This window comes from Schistocerca piceifrons, chromosome 8, assembly GCF_021461385.2.
Source record: "Schistocerca piceifrons isolate TAMUIC-IGC-003096 chromosome 8, iqSchPice1.1, whole genome shotgun sequence".
NCBI classification, from domain to species: Eukaryota; Metazoa; Arthropoda; class Insecta; order Orthoptera; family Acrididae; genus Schistocerca; species Schistocerca piceifrons.
In genome coordinates, this window is record NC_060145.1 from 156,262,337 (window position 1) to 156,280,708 (window position 18,372).

At 44.7% G+C, this 18,372-nt stretch overlaps 1 protein-coding gene across 2 annotated transcripts in view; it reads right to left on the reverse strand.

Annotated features, from left to right (window-relative positions):
* Window positions 1-18,372, reverse strand: part of LOC124711907 — a 50,517-nt gene that overhangs the window by 11,694 nt on the left and 20,451 nt on the right. For both annotated transcript variants that reach the window (XM_047242160.1, XM_047242159.1), the window contains exons 4-5: window positions 13,733-13,878; window positions 7,538-7,936 (exon numbers count right to left, since the gene is read on the reverse strand). In XM_047242160.1, coding sequence (XP_047098116.1) covers window positions 7,538-7,936; window positions 13,733-13,878 — 545 coding nt within the window. The remainder of the gene's footprint in view (window positions 1-7,537; window positions 7,937-13,732; window positions 13,879-18,372) is intronic.

Below are 18,372 nucleotides of genomic sequence, written 5' to 3' on the forward strand. Positions count from 1 at the left end.
AGGAGAATGGTTCCATCAAGACATTAAATAACTGCAACGGAAGTAAAAGGGTCGATGTAATGATAGAATGGCAATTGACTGCTGCTGAAAGCTCCCCATGCAGTGCCTTCAGGTACAATAAAGAAGAAAACGCGACGGAAATTTGGAGGGAAACAACTCTGTACGTCCGAGCTTCACTTTATCCACCAACCACCGTGTCATCCTCAGCCCACAGCCGTCACTGGATGCGAGTGTGGAGGGTCATGTGGTCAGCACACTGCTCTCGAGAGGGAAGAGACTTAATATCTATGCTTTGTATCAGTTCTACAGAACACAATACTCCATTGTTATGTTAGGAGTATCTTGTTTTAACATGTATTATTATTATTATTAAAGCTTTATCGAATATATGTGTTTAGCACGAATTTTCTAGGTCGTCATCATTCCTTCCTGGAAATGCCTCAAGTGATATGGCGAAACGGTTAGCATTTCTGAACTTAGGATATCAAAAATCAATAGGATCACCTAATATGGAACAACAGTAAAGTATAAATTTGTAGGCCAATGTATGCAACCTGCAGCTAGAACTGTGCACCACGAATAATGATCTGAGTTAACCGTTTAGTAATATAGATATTACCTCCTTTTTACCAACTCCCATCCTTATGAGGGTGGGTGGTTATTACCACCACAGTGGTTCTTTCCAGATAATAAGTTATATGTATAACAAGTTTGGTTGAAATTGATCCCGTGTTCTAGGAGGAGGTGTGAAACATACATACACTAAACAATTTTTATAAATATATAGACATACTAGACTTTCACCCATGCTTTCACTGTGCATGGCACATATTTTGACACACCTCTTTCACCATCTCTTTCTCCTCCTACTCCCTTTCTATTCATTTCTTCTCTTATCTCTCTGTCCATCTCCTCTTCCCTCCTTTTTCTGACTGAGTCCTTCTAGCCCCTCTCTCTCACCATCTCCTACTTCACCTCTTTCTGTCCATCTCCTCCTCCCTCCACTCTGTCTACTTGTCAACCCCTCCCTCTTCTCTTTCAGTCCATATCACCTTTCCATCTCTACGTGTACATCTACTGCCCCACTCTGTTGGCCCATGTCCTCCTCCCCCCCCCCCCTCTCTCACACTGTCCATCTTCTACACCCACCTCTCTCTGTCCATCTATATCTATCGATCGCCTCCATACCTCTCTCTATGCTCAGCTGAGCCCATCTGGATATATGCCCTTTGGAACACATCGTCAAACTACCCACATAACATACAAGTAATGCAGGGCAGCCTAGATTTTAGGGTTATGTACCCTTTTCGCCCCATCCCCCCACAGCATTGTAATGTCTCAAAGTTAAGTATTATCATTTATTTTCTATAAATAAAATTCGTTAATACGATTTGCTTGAATTCTTGTCTAGCGATCCGGGAAGGCAGGTTTCCTAGGCACCCTATATTAGACGAGTAGACAGTACACAACATTAGCGACGAGGATGGGATCCGTTGATCTCCTCGTCGCCAATGTTGTGTTGCAAGTTGACACTTACTCTTGCGGAATCGGTGCACTGCTTTCGCACAGAATTGGTGATAAAGACAGGCCTCTTGCTTTCGCATCAAAAGTGTTGTCCAAACTTCCGCGTAACAATTCACAAATAGAGAAAGAGACATTGGTTATTGCGTATTGTGTCACCAAATTCCACCACTATTTGTATGGCCAAAAATTCTACTTAGTAACGGATCACAAGCCATTGAAATCCTTGTTTCAACCGCCGAAACCGGTTCCTGAACGAACTACCCAAAAATTGCAACTATGGGCTTTGCTGTTGTCTCAATACCAGTACGAGATTGTGTATATTAGACGAGTGGGCGGTACGCAACAGATTCATGGAGTCAATTCCCTCCAGCATTACTTTAGACTTTAGTCGGGTCCATGCCACGTCATGTTTCGGCACTTCTGCATGCTCGCGGCGGCTCTACGCGATATTAGGCAGGTATACCAGTTTCTCTTGTTCTTCAGTGTATATCTAATTGAACCTTGATTCGGAACCCATGCTAATCTGCAGACGCCCTTGTAAATGAGGACGTAAATGAGGACCTTCGTTCATTTTTTTCTGCACAAATACGCGGATCTTTCCTCTCATAGAACGTTGGTCCATTAGAGTGGACTTCCTAGTTCTTAGTTTAACAATAGGACGTGGCATCCTGCAAATAAAAATTCGTGTGATAGATAATAGTTTGTCATACATTGAAAATGGCTGCTTCAACAAACCAGAAGGGTTTATAAATAATTAATATCCCTAAAGGTTTGACTGAAAATATGTGTTTTTATACAGAGTTCGCCGACTATTCTAGATTATGAGCATTAGTTCACATCTGCTTAAATTCATTTCATTATTGTGGAATTACACACTTTCTGAGGATTTTCGTACGTGGAAAGTAGTTAGATGTTCCACAACCAATGGCAGTGAAACTCTATGATGAAGACATGGGCGATGTTTCTCTATGTGACAGATTTTCATCATATCACAGATGTTACATCCGCACAGGAAAATAGCCGGTATGGATTTTTAATCATTTTATAGACCACGTAATTGTCAATTGTTGGGTGATGTATCACAGATAGTGGCCGGCCGCTGCAGTCGAGCGGTTCTAGGCGCCTCAGTCCGGTACCACGCTGCTGCTACGGTCGCAGGTTCGAATCCTGCCTCGGGCATGGATGTGTGTGATGTCCTTCGGTTAGTTAGGTTTAAGTAGTTCTAAGTCTAGGGGACTAATGACCTCAGATGTTAGGTCCCATAGTTCTTAGAGCCATTTGAACCATTCTGAACAGAGTGTGTTAAATCAGTCAAGTAGATAAAGAAAAGGTTTAAAAATGGTTCAAATGGCTCTGAGCACTATGGGACTCAACATCTGAGGTCATCAGTCCCCCAGAACTTAGGACTACTTAAACCTTACTAACCTAAGGACACCACACACATCCCTGCCCGAGGCAGGATTCGAACCAGCGACCGTAGCAGTCACGCGGTTCCGGACTGAAGCGCCTAGAACAACACGGCCACCGCGGCCGGCAAAGAAAAGGACTGTCAGCGATTGGCAATGTTATAATGAATTACAAATATGTCATGCTAGTTGCTAAGCGAAAGGATGATGATCATCATCATCATGTTTGGTTTGTGAGGCGCTCAACTGCGCGCTCATCAGCGCCCATAAAAAGTCCAACTCTTTACACAGTCCAATGTAGCAACGTTTACGAATGATGAAGAAATGATGAGGACAACACAAACACTCAGTCCCTTGGAAGAGAAAATCCCCCACATGGCCGGGGATCGAACCCGGGACCCCACGAAGCAGCAACGCTAGTCACTAGGCCACGAGCTGTGGACACTACGTGAAGAGGACATTGTTGTACAATGAATTTCTCTGTCAGTGAAGATGCAGATGCTGTAGAAAATGTGAATAAATAGCTAAGAAGAGCTCTTTTGCAGCCAACTGCAGAAGTTGGGTTTGACAATGAGCAAAAAATGTTTGAGAGTGCAGGGAACAGAACAGGGAACAGGGAACAGTTCAGGAACAAGAGTCATGTGCATCAGATGTAAAATTTATTTGTATAAATTGGAAAACAATTGTTTAAGAGCTTATGCAGAAAAGTAAAGATTTTTTTTACTGCCAGTAGCAAATTATTACTTGCCAGAAATTATTGTGTGATACTAATTTCCTTGCATATATGAAGCTGTTTCAGAGCATCAACAAAACCTTTCTTCTGGTAAACCTTGCGGGATGTAAGGTCGTGGTCCATGAAACTCTTCAGCTCCTAACGTTTCGTCCAGTGCTTCGCTGGACATCTTCAGAGGGGTGTTTCTCCTCCGGTGAGTCTTGCCGACTGACGGGTCGGACGTCTGAGAGCGACTTATGTATTGTAGAAAGTGGGCGTGACCAGAGTTACACGTGATATGCAGAGATAACCTTTGTCAGAGATAAAACTTAACTGTCGATCGTAATCTTGTCACAGATAAAACTGTCTAGCAATTCTGTAGTGCTACTGTCCAAATATCACTAAGTTTCATGGTCTCTTCTTTCCGATTAAAATTATCCCTATGTTTATATATTTCAATTGCTTCTCTACAAAGCCGTGGGTAATAGTTCGTCGTCGTAGATAAAATTTTTGTTTCGGAAAACTTCACTTGATGATTTCCTGGCTGAAAAGCGTGTTCTGCTACAGCCGATTTATCTGTTTTTCCTAATCGGCAAAGACTTCTGTGTTCTTTTAACCGTGTATTTACGCTTCTTTTTGTTGTTCCAACATAAACTTTACCACATGTACACGGAATTTTATATACGCCACTGGCTGATAGAGGAGCGCGTTTATCTTTTACAGACCGAAGAACGTGACAAATTTTCTTCGTTGGTCTAAAAACAGGTCTAATATCATGTTTACTTAAAATCTTTCCAATCTGATCCGTTACTTTCTTTATAAAAGGGAGAGAGACTGTATTCTTCCATCGTTTTTCGGACTTGTCCTTAAGCTTTTTGTTGTTTGGGTGCAGAATTCTGCTTACTTCTTTCTTTGAGTAGCCATTTCTCTCAAAAGCGTGCTTCAGATGTTTTAATTCGTCGTCTAGATACTCCGGCGTGCAAATCCGTCTGGCTCTGTCAACGAGACTTGTAATCACACCTCTTTTTTGTTTTGGATGGTGGTTAGAGTTTTTATGTAAGTATCTGTCTGTGTGAAGAAGTAAGCAGAATTCTGCACCCAAACAACACAAAGCTTAAGGACAAGTCCGAAAAACGATGGAAGAATACAGTCTCTCTCCCTTTTATAAAGAAAGCAACGGATCAGATTGGAAAGATTTTAAGTAAACATGATATTAGACCTGTTTTTAGACCAACGAAGAAAATTTGTCACGTTCTTCGGTCTGTAAAAGATAAATGCGCTCCTCTATCAGCCAGTGGCGTATATAAAATTCCGTGTACATGTGGTAAAGTTTATGTTGGAACAACAAAAAGAAGCGTAAATACACGGTTAAAAGAACACAGAAGTCTTTGCCGATTAGGAAAAAAACAGATAAATCGGCTGTAGCAGAACACGCTTTTCAGCCAAGAAATCATCAAGTGAAGTTTTCCGAAACAAAAATTTTATCTACGACGACGAACTATTACCCACGGCTTTGTAGAGAAGCAATTGAAATATATAAACATAGGGATAATTTTAATCGGAAAGAAGAGACCATGAAACTTAGTGATATTTGGACAGTAGCACTACAGAATTGCTAGACAGTTTTATCTGTGACAAGATTACGATCGATAGTTAAGTTTTATCTCTGACAAAGGTTATCTCTGCATATCACGTGTAACTCTGGTCACGCCCACTTTATACGATACATAAGTCGCTCTCAGACGTCCGACCCGTCAGTCGGCAAGACTCACCGGAGGAGAAACACCCCTCTGAAGATGTCCAGCGAAGCACTGGACGAAACGTTAGGAGCTGAAGAGTTTCATGGACCACGACCTTACATCCCGCAAGGTTTACCAGAAGATATGTCATCCGGTCGTGAAAGCCTTCATACTATGAACAAAACCTTTATTGGAAATCAGATATTTCAAAAATAATCACATTAAGAAACCTATTTTCTCTGTATGTTAGAGTAGGCAGTCGACTATTTCAAATAAAATAAATATTTTACTGTAACATGAAGAGAAGATACAAAGACAAGGCTAGTAAGTTTTCATGATAAATAGGGCTGGTGGTGCACACACGTGGCCTTCCATTTATACCTTAATGGATCATTAAAAAAAATTTCTAAATATTGTTTTGTTCGAAAATATGAAAAGGAAAATTTCCTGTGAATTTGTTTAATCTCAAAAGTGAAGAGGTTAAAGGTCGCTGGAATGCATCTTCAGTAGGACCGTGCCTAGCAAACCAGTGCCTTGTTCACACCAGTTTCGGGTCAACGACAGTTTTACTTCACGTACGTACCCTCTATAGTTGCCTGAGAATCACTCAGTGACGTTTCCTCAGTATCCAGCACAGGACTTCCTACATCTTGAGCCGTACACCTTTTCCACACCATACCGGGTAGAAAATAATTGTCTCTGCTTCGAATATGACGTTTATTCCGTACCTCATTAAACGTTTTGTGTGATCGTCTCTTGTTCTATACCGGTGATCTTTCTTATGTTGTTGTGCGTTATTTGTGTAACACTCCTTGTTTTATTTTTCTTAAGAGTCATTGATCTATTTGAAACAATGTTGTCTCTAGTCAGAGGAAAACGGGTATGAAGACTGCTTGTTTTCAGTAATATCGTTTTCTTTTCGAAGTGACTGTGGAATGTTACCTAGATGTGCTTCCATCCTAAGCTCCCAACTGTCAGTCCTGTGGAACGGTTGCAGGACTTTATACAATGAATCTTCCCATGATTCAGCAAGTGCTTCCCCACCCCTACCCTCTCTTTCCTTCCTTATAGGAACTACCGACTGCAGCCCACGGAATGTAATATGTTGTCACCTTCTTACACCCTCAGGGTCCTGTTAATAGTATGTAACAGTAAGTGCCTTGTAGTTCCATACTATTCTTATATGCACTAAGTTCGTAGCATTTTTGGGAATCCAAAACACGGATCAAACTATAGAAACAGGCCACTAGATTAATAACAAAACGTGGTATATGTGGTGATTGTGATGGGTTCCTATTGTATGATATGGATACATCTACTAACCTGTTATGCACATTAACAAGAACATCAGTAATTGTTCCATTAACAGCAGCATCCATAATCATCTAAATAGAGCTGTACTTACGTTTAAGGAGAAAAAATAGTCAAAAAACAGCATTTTGTACCATGGAATAAAACTGTGCAATAAACTAACCAAGGTGACAGTTAAAAATCTTGAACTAAAAAATTTCCATTAAATCATACCTCTTAAGTAACACATACTACAAGGTCATGCATTATTTAGAGAACACAAAGAACAGATCATAAATATATTAACACAAATTACTAACAAACATCTGTCTTGTTCTATACTTTATGCCCTATATATATAGCGCATCTTGTTGTAAAGTCTTAAGCCTCACATTTGTAACGAATGATAATCGACCTCCTTCCATTTTTCTATGCTGAGCACTACATTTTGAGGGATGGTGACAATTTTCAGACAGAGGTGTGAAAACATGAACCACATCACACAAAGGCAGAAGTGTGGTAATGGCCTTGAAGCCAGGTGTTTCTGTGTAGTGTGTGACATGTGTACAATGGAGTGTGTGTGTGTTTGTGATTTTTTTGGCATTATTCGTTAACTTGTTTGCAACTATGTATACTCAAAAATGGTACTGTTTTCAACATAAAAGTTAAACTTGACTATAGTAATCTATTGCTTGTTTGATTGTTTCTCCATTGTATAACATTTTCGAGTATCACTGTGAAGATTAACTGTGGACGAATAAACTCATGAATTAATCATAGCTCAAGAACACCACAGAGATCACATCAGAACATCGTCAAGATGCCGTATGTTATCGCTCGGTGAAACAGATAAGCAACAACTATACCTGACTCAAATTTCGGAAGCCCAGCGAACCGACACAGGAGCCGCGAGGAAGATCCCAACTGGAGGACGAACTCGGTGTCGTTGAGGCTGGGGACGGCAGGGACTTCGTGAGATCTGCACATGATGCGAGGGACGTTCGGGAACTCGATGGTCACATCTTCTAGCGCATGCTGAAGAGAAGTCCAGCAGAGAGTCCATCGGCTGCTGGGGCCGGTCACGGCGAAGGCAGGCGATGATGATGGTGAAAGATCATCTGCAGGAGGGGCCGGCTGGTCCGCTCGCATCGCCGCCTGACACGTGAAGTTGGGCAGGGTGAGAGTCGGGGGCAGGTCTTGGCGGATCACCAGTTGCGCGCGCATCTCCTGCGACAGTTTGTTCAGCAGCTCAGCAGCAGACTGGCCTAAGAACACGACAGAGAGCGCGGCCGCTTACTGGCACTAGCAAACAACCATAGGAGCATCAATAAGTATGGAAACATAAACCAACTGGACTGAAGGGTTTCCAGTAAATAGAAATCAGTATGTCTCTCGTTACAGAGTGATGTAAAATTAGTTTCCGGCATACCTCAAAATAGTATTATAGGACCATACTGTTCATAATACACAGGTTGAGTCCCTCAAAACATAACACCTCATCTGGACACCTATAGTGGACACTAATATGGGGTATGCCCAACCTTTGCCTTTATGATGGCTTGAACTCTGCTGGGAACACCATCAGTGTGTTTTCTGAAAATCTGTGGAGCGATGACAGCCAATTACTCCTCAAGAGCAGAAACCAGAGAAGGGAGTATTGCTGCACGCTGGGATTTGGAGCGGCGCCAACGTTCCAAGTCACCCCAAAGGTGTTGCATTGGTTTCAGATAGGGTTTCTGGGCTGGCCAGTATATTTCAAGAATATTCTTGTTCGCAAAAGATTCTGACAGATGCTGCTTTATGATATGGACCATTATCACTGTGATACAAATCGTCTCCCAACTGGTCCCCTATTGTAAGCAGTACACAAGGCTTTCAAATGTGTCCATTTCGTCTGAATTTATTGTTTTCTGAAGCGCAGTAAAGGAACCACTCACTAACCAAAATAAACACCCCATTACCGTAACATCACATCCTCTGTAATTCGCTCTTGATACTACATACACTCCTGGAAATTGAAATAAGAACACCGTGAATTCATTGTCCCAGGAAGGGGAAACTTTATTGACACATTCCTGGGGTCAGATACATCACATGAGCACACTGACAGAACCACAGGCACATAGACACAGGCAACAGAGCATGCACAATGTCGGCACTAGTACAGTGTATATCCACCTTTCGCAGCAATGCAGGCTGCTATTCTCCCATGGAGACGATCGTAGAGATGCTGGATGTAGTCCTGTGGAACGGCTTGCCATGCCATTTCCACCTGGCGCCTCAGTTGGACCAGCGTTCGTGCTGGACGTGCAGACCGCGTGAGACGACGCTTCATCCAGTCCCAAACATGCTCAATGGGGGACAGATTCGGAGATCTTGCTGGCCAGGGTAGTTGACTTACACCTTCTAGAGCACGTTGGGTGGCACGGGATACATGCGGACGTGCATTGTCCTGTTGGAACAGCAAGTTCCCTTGCCGGTCTAGGAATGGTAGAACGATGGGTTCGATGACGGTTTGGATGTACCGTGCACTATTCAGTGTCCCCTCGACGATCACCAGTGGTGTACGGCCAGTGTAGGAGATCGTTCCCCACACCATGATGCCGGGTGTTGGCCCTGTGTGCCTCGGTCGTATGCAGTCCTGATTGTGGCGCTCACCTGCACGGCGCCAAACACGCATACGACCATCATTGGCACCAAGGCAGAAGCGACTCTCATCGCTGAAGACGACACGTCTCCATTCGTCCCTCCATTCACGCCTGTCGCGACACCACTGGAGGCGGGCTGCACGATGTTGGGGCGTGAGCGGAAGACGGCCTAACGGTGTGCGCGACCGTAGCCCAGCTTCATGGAGACGGTTGCGAATTGTCCTCGCCGATACCCCAGGAGCAACAGTGTCCCTAATTTGCTGGGAAGTGGCGGTGCGGTCCCCTACGGCACTGCGTAGGATCCTACGGTCTTGGCGTGCATCCGTGCGTCGCTGCGGTCCGGTCCCAGGTCGACGGGCACGTGCACCTTCCGCCGACCACTGGCGACAACATCGATGTACTGTGGAGACCTCACGCCCCACGTGTTGAGCAATTCGGCGGTACGTCCACCCGGCCTCCCACATGCCCACTATACGCCCTCGCTCAAAGTCCGTCAACTGCACATACGGTTCACGTCCACGCTGTCGCGGCATGCTACCAGTGTTAAAGACTGCGATGGAGCTCCGTATGCCACGGCAAACTGGCTGACACTGACGGCGGCGGTGCACAAATGCTGCGCAGCTAGCGCCATTCGACGGCCAACACCGCGGTTCCTGGTGTGTCCGCTGTGCCGTGCGTGTGATCATTGCTTGTCCAGCCCTCTCGCAGTGTCCGGAGCAAGTATGGTGGGTCTGACACATCGGTGTCAATGTGTTCTTTTTTCCATTTCCAGGAGTGTATGATGATACTTGAACGTGCGGAAGGCACGAGGACCCATACTGTGAATTGTACGTCCATGTGTATACTCTACAAACTACTGTGAAGTACACGGCAGAGGGTACCTCCCATTCTAATACCTGTATAAGCTCCTTTGAATTTCATTAACATAAGGAGCACTGTAAGAATTATTTACACTTGGCACGCTGAAATAAGTTAGTCTAATCTTGTCTTCGCACCCCCTGTGGGGCTGACATATAGGGTATTGCAGTATATTCCTAGATTCCTCACTTTATGCTGGTTTCGAGAGATGACTTGCGCCTATTTTCATGCCTCTGCCTGTTCAGATTTTTCAGCACCTACGTGACACTCTTCCGTGGCTCACACGAGTCTGTGATCATACCTGCTACTCTCCTTTGCATACGTCCTATAGCCCCTGATAGTCCTATTTTTTATGGATCCAACATAAGAGGGGCGTTTACTAAGTAATGCAACAAACTTTTTGAGGAAGCATGTTGGTTTTATTCAGGATTCCATTACACCATATTCTCCACACTCTCTTGCCTATAAAATTCTATTTTTCAACATAATCTCCTTCAATGTGACAGCCTTACGCAACCTTACTTGGGTGGCCTAGATGCCCGCAAGGTTCAACACTACCAGTCGAAATCGGAACCAACGTTCTGTTGCATCAACAATCTCCCAAACATCCACGTACTGCTTACCGCAGAGTGATCCTTCATTAGGTCAAACAGAAGGAAGCCGGAAGGCGTGAGATCCGGGCTATAAGGTGGATGAGGAAGAACAGTCCAATGAATGTTTGTGAGCTCCTTTCAGGTGCGCAGATCTGTGTGAAGCCTTGCGTTGTCATGGAGAATGAGAAGTTCGTTTGCATTTTTGTGCGACGAACACGCCGAAATAGTTTCTTCAATTCCCTGAGGGTAGCACAATACACTTCAGAGTTGATGGTTGCACCTTGACGGAGGATATCATACGGAATAATTCCTTCACTGTCTCACAAGACTGTCGCTACGACTTTACAGGTTGAGGGCGCGGCTTTAACTTTTTCTTCGGAGGAGAGGTGGTGTGGCGCCACTCAATGGATTGCCGTTTTGTTTCCAGTTCGGCGTAATGAACCCACGTTTCATCGACTGTGACGATGTTCGACAGGAAATTGTTACGATCACCCTCGTAACGCACAAGCAACTGCGCACAGACGGTCTTTCGTTGCTCCTCATGCTCTTCTCTTAGTCGGCGAGGAACCCAGCAGGTACCAACTGTGGGTACCCTAACTGGTGGACGAGTGTCAGCACTACCAACAGAGACGTCCAGCGGATTAGTGAAATGTTTGACTGTGATCCGTTGATCACCTCGAATGAGAGTGTCCGCACGTTCGTATACTGAAGGAGTCACAGCTACGTGCGGCCGGCCGGCACGCGGGATAGAGATGGGGCCCCTCCTCACCCGCACCAACGTGGTGACCAAACCAAAAGTTCTACTGTCACCTCCGACAACATGTTAGTTATCTAATAGGTGGATCACAGGATGCTGGGCTGTGATGTTATCCGTGCGTCTGGGTAAGACTACGCATTAACACGGTCCATCAGGTGATAGGTAGTGGACGAAACGCGAATGAGGGCAGCAATTTGAAGAACAGAGGGAAAAAAGTGCCAAGGCTCGTGCCGTGGGAAAAAAACCTCTGCGACAGTGGGATGGGTAGTAAGAGCAGTAGTGGCTTACTAGCTGCGATAGTTCATAGTTGGGTTTGTTAGTATGGGTATCATGCATTATTGCCGTGGCAGGCGATGGCGATGTATTCGAGTCTGCTGCAGCCGCTGAATTCCTGGAACAATCTGGATCGTTATATATTAGTGGGAGATCGGCCATAGATCATCTCACTGTGTGTGGGGGGGAGCTTGTCTCCATGTAGTGTATGGTACGGCTTCCCTGCGTGGTGCCAGTTATTCGACAAGTGTGTTCCAACTGTATATCCAGTAATAGTGGCTGATTAACAGGGGCTCACCTGTACCATTGTGTTTGCGTGTACTTGGCCATAGGTGTTAGGTCCTTACAAGTATGTCTTTTGGTCTTTTATGTTTCCATCTATGGTTGTGGTCGTAGTTCCACAGATTCAGAATAAACGGGTTCTGCGAATGTCTGGAGTTTCTGTATAGTCTTGTGGTGAGTTTGTGGATTACCTCCGTGAGAGTCTCAAGTCGGTATTCCCGGTGAAGGTCCGCGATGAGTGTGTATCGTGGAGCATTGCTTATGATTTTGATTGCTTTGTTTTGTATGATCTGCAGACGTTCAAAATGGCTCTGAGCACTATGGGACTTAACTTCTGAGGTCATCAGCCCCCTAGAACTTAGAACTACTTAAACCTAACTAACCTAAGGACATCACACACATCCATGCCCGAGGCAGGATTCGAACCTCCGACCGCAGCGGTCGGGCGGTTCCAGACTGTAGCGCCTAGAACCGCTGGGCCACTCCGGCCGGCGATATGCAGACGGCGCAGGCTGTGGGCGCAGCGTATCCCCAGACAGGGGCTGCATACGTCATCAGGGGTCGAATAATTGTCATGTACATGGACCTCGACACCCTTCTGTTCAGTGCGCTACGCCTGTTGAACATAGGATAGAGCTGTTTGAGCCTCGCGCTTGCTCGGTTGGTCATGTGTTGCATGTGGTCCCCCCAGAGTAATTTCCGGTCCAGCCAGACACCGAGGTATTTGACTTTCTCGCGGAAACGTATTGGGCGTGGATGTAGAGTTATTGGTCTGCAGTATCGGTGTTTGCGCAGTTGCTTCGGTTTCGTAGTGAACATAACGGCTTCGCACTTGTCGACGTTTACTCTATCACGCCATTTCTCTAACCAAGACTCAGCCACTCTGAGTGCGGCCTGTAAGCGTGACGTAATGTTTGATGGTTTCCAATCTTGCGCGAGGATGGCTGTGTCATCCGCGTAGATTGCTATCGTTGTGTTGTGTGTGGTTGGGAGATCGTTTATGTAGAGGTTAGACAGTAGGGGCCCTAGGATGCTTCCCTGGGGTACTCCAGCGTGTATACCGTGTCGTGTTGATTGTTTTCGCTGCACGTCATGGTTGAAACTCTTGCTGTGAGGTATGAGTGTATGAGGCGCACCACGCGGGAGATCAGACAGGTTTGCGCGGCCTTGTTGAAATGATGACAGACGCCTTTCCCGAAGACTCAAAGTGCTTTTGTTCACTGGCAGGTCACCATAGACATTCTGAAAGCGCCTGTGAATATCTACGATGCTCTGGGTCTCCATCGAAAGTAAATTAATTACAGCTCTCTGTTCGGAACGGACCTCCGTTGCAGACGCCATTTTGAAGACTACGCATATCTCCGGCACCTATCGGAACTTCATGAAAATGTAGGGGCTGAAGTGGAAATTTTCCACGATGTCCCACAACAACCAAAATTGGCCAAGCAAAAAAGGCGTTGTATTACTTACTGAACGCACCTCGTACATGAACAATAGGGTAGGTCTTACTAGTGTTTTATAAGCACTCTTCTCTGAAGACTCATTGCATTTCTCCAGAATCATTCCAGCCTATTGAAATCTACCAACGTCATCGTCTTTGCCTGTCATATCAGTATCTATAGTTAATTATGATATCTCAACGTTACTTACCTTCGTAAACACGCCGGAAACGACAGTTGAGTGGCCCACTGGCTGGATGTAAGAAACCAAAGAGTTCCACTTCGATGTCCGACTCCGACAGAGGAACGTCCGAAAATGGACGGCACACTAGATCCGGCACGTTAACGCGGATGAACCTGCAGACGAAAATCCTCCTTAGTGCCAGGAAAAATAGAATCAAGTCTTTACCTGTATGTATCTGTCGTGGCTTTATCCAATAAGGGCTGATTTAATCCCATTCGTTTCACGAACTACGTTTGGACACATGGTAATGTAACGATTTGGATAGTTAATGTACGCGATGTAATAACGTGACATTCGTTGCTAGCCATTCTCGTCCACAGTCTCATTGTATTTTCTGAAAATCGAAACCATTCCGTACAATACAGCCGGTTTATGTTGTTAATATGTTTGCAGCTTCTCTTTCTCAGTTGCTACTTCAATTATGTTTATCGTGTAGTTACAATCAGTCTTTTACGAGACGCAGAACATCGCCTCCACAGTGGTGTGAAACCAGACGTGGTACTCTTACACCATAATAATAAAAGCAACGCCAGGTTCATTCTCCAGGAAGGACATTCCGTGCAAGCGCTATAAAACAAAGTGAAAATATAGTAAATCGCCAACAAGCAATAATAGAAGGAAAATATTCCAACTAATTCGTAGTTTACCATAAGAAATAAAGAAGAATTAAAATATGAAACTGAAACACAAACAAATAGTTTCCCCCCCCCCCTCTCTCTCTCTCTCCTCTCTCTCTCTCTCTCTCTCTCTCTCTCTCTCTCTCTCTCTCTCACACACACACACACACACACACACACACACACACACACACACAGTGCCTGCACTACCATACTACCAATTCAGCAACTCAGTATTTCTCCTCAGGTCATTATCACGCTAGAATCCCACCCTCTACAGTTCCCATGATCCCTTAGTCAATCCTACATCAAGGCGAGGCACAGTGTGCAGCGAGAAACGTTAATACATTATGTTCTTCTAGTGCCTACAAAAGAACGAATGGACACGTGAAAAGAACAGGAAACATAAAAGTACGTAATGAAACATAAACCAACCCTTGTAAATAGTAAGATAACCTAACTCACATCATAATATGTGTAGTTAAACATTAATCTGATGATGTCTAATATGAATGTGTGAAACGTGTTTGGTTAAAAACGAAGCAAACACTCAGTTGCAAAAGACGGATGATATTTGTTTTTGTCTACATAATAGACACAACAGGCTGTTTAATGAACTAGAACAAACTAAAGGTTAACTTCAATATTTATTTTCCATTACTAGCCACTTTCTGGTTATGGCCATGTTCAAATGCAGCCAAGGCCTCATTAGGCAAAAGCTCCATTAGGTTCTTCTTATTCAGGTCCGCATAACACGTACTGCTTTTAAATACGACGACACACGTTATCGATGTACATCTCCATTATGTGATCAAAAGTATCCGGACACCTGGCTGAAAATGACTCACAAGTTCGTGGCGCATTCCATCGGTAATGTTGGAATTCAATGTGGTGTTGGCCCACCCTTAGGCTTGATGACAGCTTCCATCCTCGCAGCCATATGTTCAGTCAGGTGCTGGGAGGTTTCTTGAGGAATAGCAGCCCATTCTTCACTGAGTGTTGCACTGAGGAGACTTATAGACGTCGGTTGTTGATGCCTGGCACGACATCGGCTTTCCAAAACAACCCAAAGGTGTTCTACAGGATACAGGTTAGGACACTGTGCAGGACAGTCCATTATAGGGATGTTATTGTTGTGTAACCACTCCGTCACAGGTCGTGCACTACGAACAGGTGCTCGATCGTGTTGAAAGATGCAGTCGCCAACCCCGAATTGATCTTCAACAATGGGAAGCAAGAAAGTGCTTAAAACATTAATTTAAGCCTGTGCTGTGATAGTGCCACGCATAATACCAAGGTGTGCAAGCCCCTTCCATGAAAAACACGACCACACCATAACACCACTGCCTCCGAATTTTACTGTTGGCACTACACACGGTAGCAGATGACGTTCACCGGGCATTCGCCATGCCCACCCCCTGCCATAGGATCGCCACATTGTGTACCGTAATTCATCACTCCACACAACATTTTTCCACTGTTCAGTTGGCCAATGTTTGACATATACCGGCGTGATGTGTGGCTTGTGAGCAGCCGCTCGACTATGAAATCCAAGTTTTCTCACCTCCCTCATAACTGTCATAGTACTTGCAGTGGATCCAGATGCAGTTTGGAATTCCTGTGTGATGGTCTGGATAGGTGTCCGCCTATAACAAATTACGACCCTCTTCAGCTGTCGGCGGTCTCTGTCAGTCAAGAGACGAGGTCGGCCTGTACGCTTTTGTGCTGTACATGTCCCTTCACGTATTCACTTCACTACCACATCGGAAATAGTGGACCCAGGGATGTTTAGGAGTGTGGAAATATCGCGTACAGACGTATGACACGAGTGACACCCAGTCACCTGACCACGTTGGAAGTCCATGAGTTCCGCGGAGCGCCCTATTCTCCTCTCTCACGATGTCTAATGACTACTGAGGTCGCTGATATGGAGTGCCTGCAAGTAAGGGGCAGCACAATGCCCCTTTTCAGCGTATGTTTTTGGGGGTGTCCGGATACTTTTGATCACATAGTGTACATTTAAAAACAGCCACTGCCTGAAATCAGCTAGAAATTCAAATTAGATGTTGGAGTATAAGGTCAACTCATTTCAATAAATTAAATAGCCTATGGTGGGCAACATGAGTTTGACAGCCAATCACTATCGCGACTAATTAGGTCCACACAGTACGAACTGATTTTAAATGTTCTGACACACACGTTATCGATGAACATCTACATTTAAAAATGGCCACATCCTGAAACTAGTTAGTATGTTAAAGACAGCTATTTACAGTACATTAAATATCTAATGATGGACAACATGAGTATGGCCGTCACAAAATATAATATCGTAGCTAACACTTGCTCGGCATTCCTGGATCGTTATCATCCGACAATTTCTAATGTGCAGTCCCATGAAAATTAAACCTTATGTGGTTTGCAAATATGCCAAGATCTCCAAAAATTTAGACATCAATGGCATCCAGCTTAAACCCTCTTTACATTCATCATTGAGATTTCAGTTTTAAAATGACGAAGAAATGTTTGCAACTCTACTAATTAATTTAGTTTTCTTTCCTCAGAAAATTACAGAACCCTCATTTTTCACGGTTCGAGAGCCAAATGGCGGCTTTCGTGCACACTTAATGTCTGTCGAGCTGAGATACAAATAAGTGATTGGTGGTTGTTTATGTTACCATCATTGCGGAACACCGGATAATACTTATGTTTCTGTTGAACTTGCACCGTCCACGGCAAGGTCTGCTGCCTGTAGAACATTTTCTAAGCTAATAGTTCGTTTGAAATGATTCATTATATGCTCATAACTTTATTATAAGCAGACTATTTGGTATAATGCTCAACCCTTTGCACGTGTTCGCGTATCTACCATTTGCAACACACAATGAGATGACAAAAGTCATGGAATACCTCCTAATATTGTTTCGGACCTCCTTTTGCCAGGCGAAACGCAGCAACTCGACGCCGCATCGTCTCAACAAGTCGTTGGAGCTCCCCTCCCTCCCTCCCCCCCCCCCCCCCCCAGAAATATTGAGCAATGCTGTCTCTGTAGTTGTCCATTATTGCGAAAATGTTGCAGGATTCTGTGGATGAACCGACCTCTCGATTACGTACTATAAATGTTCAATGGGATTCATGTCGGATGATCTTGCTGGCCAAATCAGTCCCTCGAATTCTCCAGAATGTTCTTCAAACGAATCTCGAAGAAATGTCTTCTGGTGACATAGCACACTGTCACCCACAAAAATTGCATTGCATTGTTTCCAGTCAATGGTCAGTTTAGTTGGACCAAAGGACCCAGTCCATTCCATATAAACACAGCCCACATCATTATGGACCCACCACCAGCTTGCACAGTGCCTTGTTGACAACGTGCGTCCATGGTTTTGTGGGGTCTGCGCCACCCTCGAAACCTGTCATCAGCTCTTACCAGCTGAAATCGGGACTAAGCTGACCAGGTCACGGTTTTCCAATCGTCTAGTGTCCAACCGATATTGTCACTAGCCCACGAGAGGCGCTCACGGTGTTGTTGCGCTGTTAGCAAAGACACTCGCGTCGGTCGTCTGCTGTCATAGCGCGTTAACGCCAAATTGCTTCGCACTGCCCTAGCGGATGTGTTCGTCGTACGTCCCCATTGATTTCTGCGGTTATGTCACGCAGTGTTGCCTGTCTGTTTGCAATGACAACCATATGCAAACGCCGCTGCTCTGGGTCGTTAACCGATGGTCGTTGGCTACTGCGATATCCGTGGTGAGAGTAACGCCTGTAATACGAAATGGAATGTCTCACGCGTCTATCTCCAACTATAATTCCGGTTCAAAGTCTGTTAATTCCCGTCGCGCAGCCATAACCTCTTTGGATATCTTTCACATGAACCAGCTGAGTACAAATGACAGCTCCGCCAATACATTGCCATTTTATACCTTGTGTATGCGATACTGCCGCCATCTGTAATGTGCGTGTCGCTGCCTCATGACTTTTATCACCTCA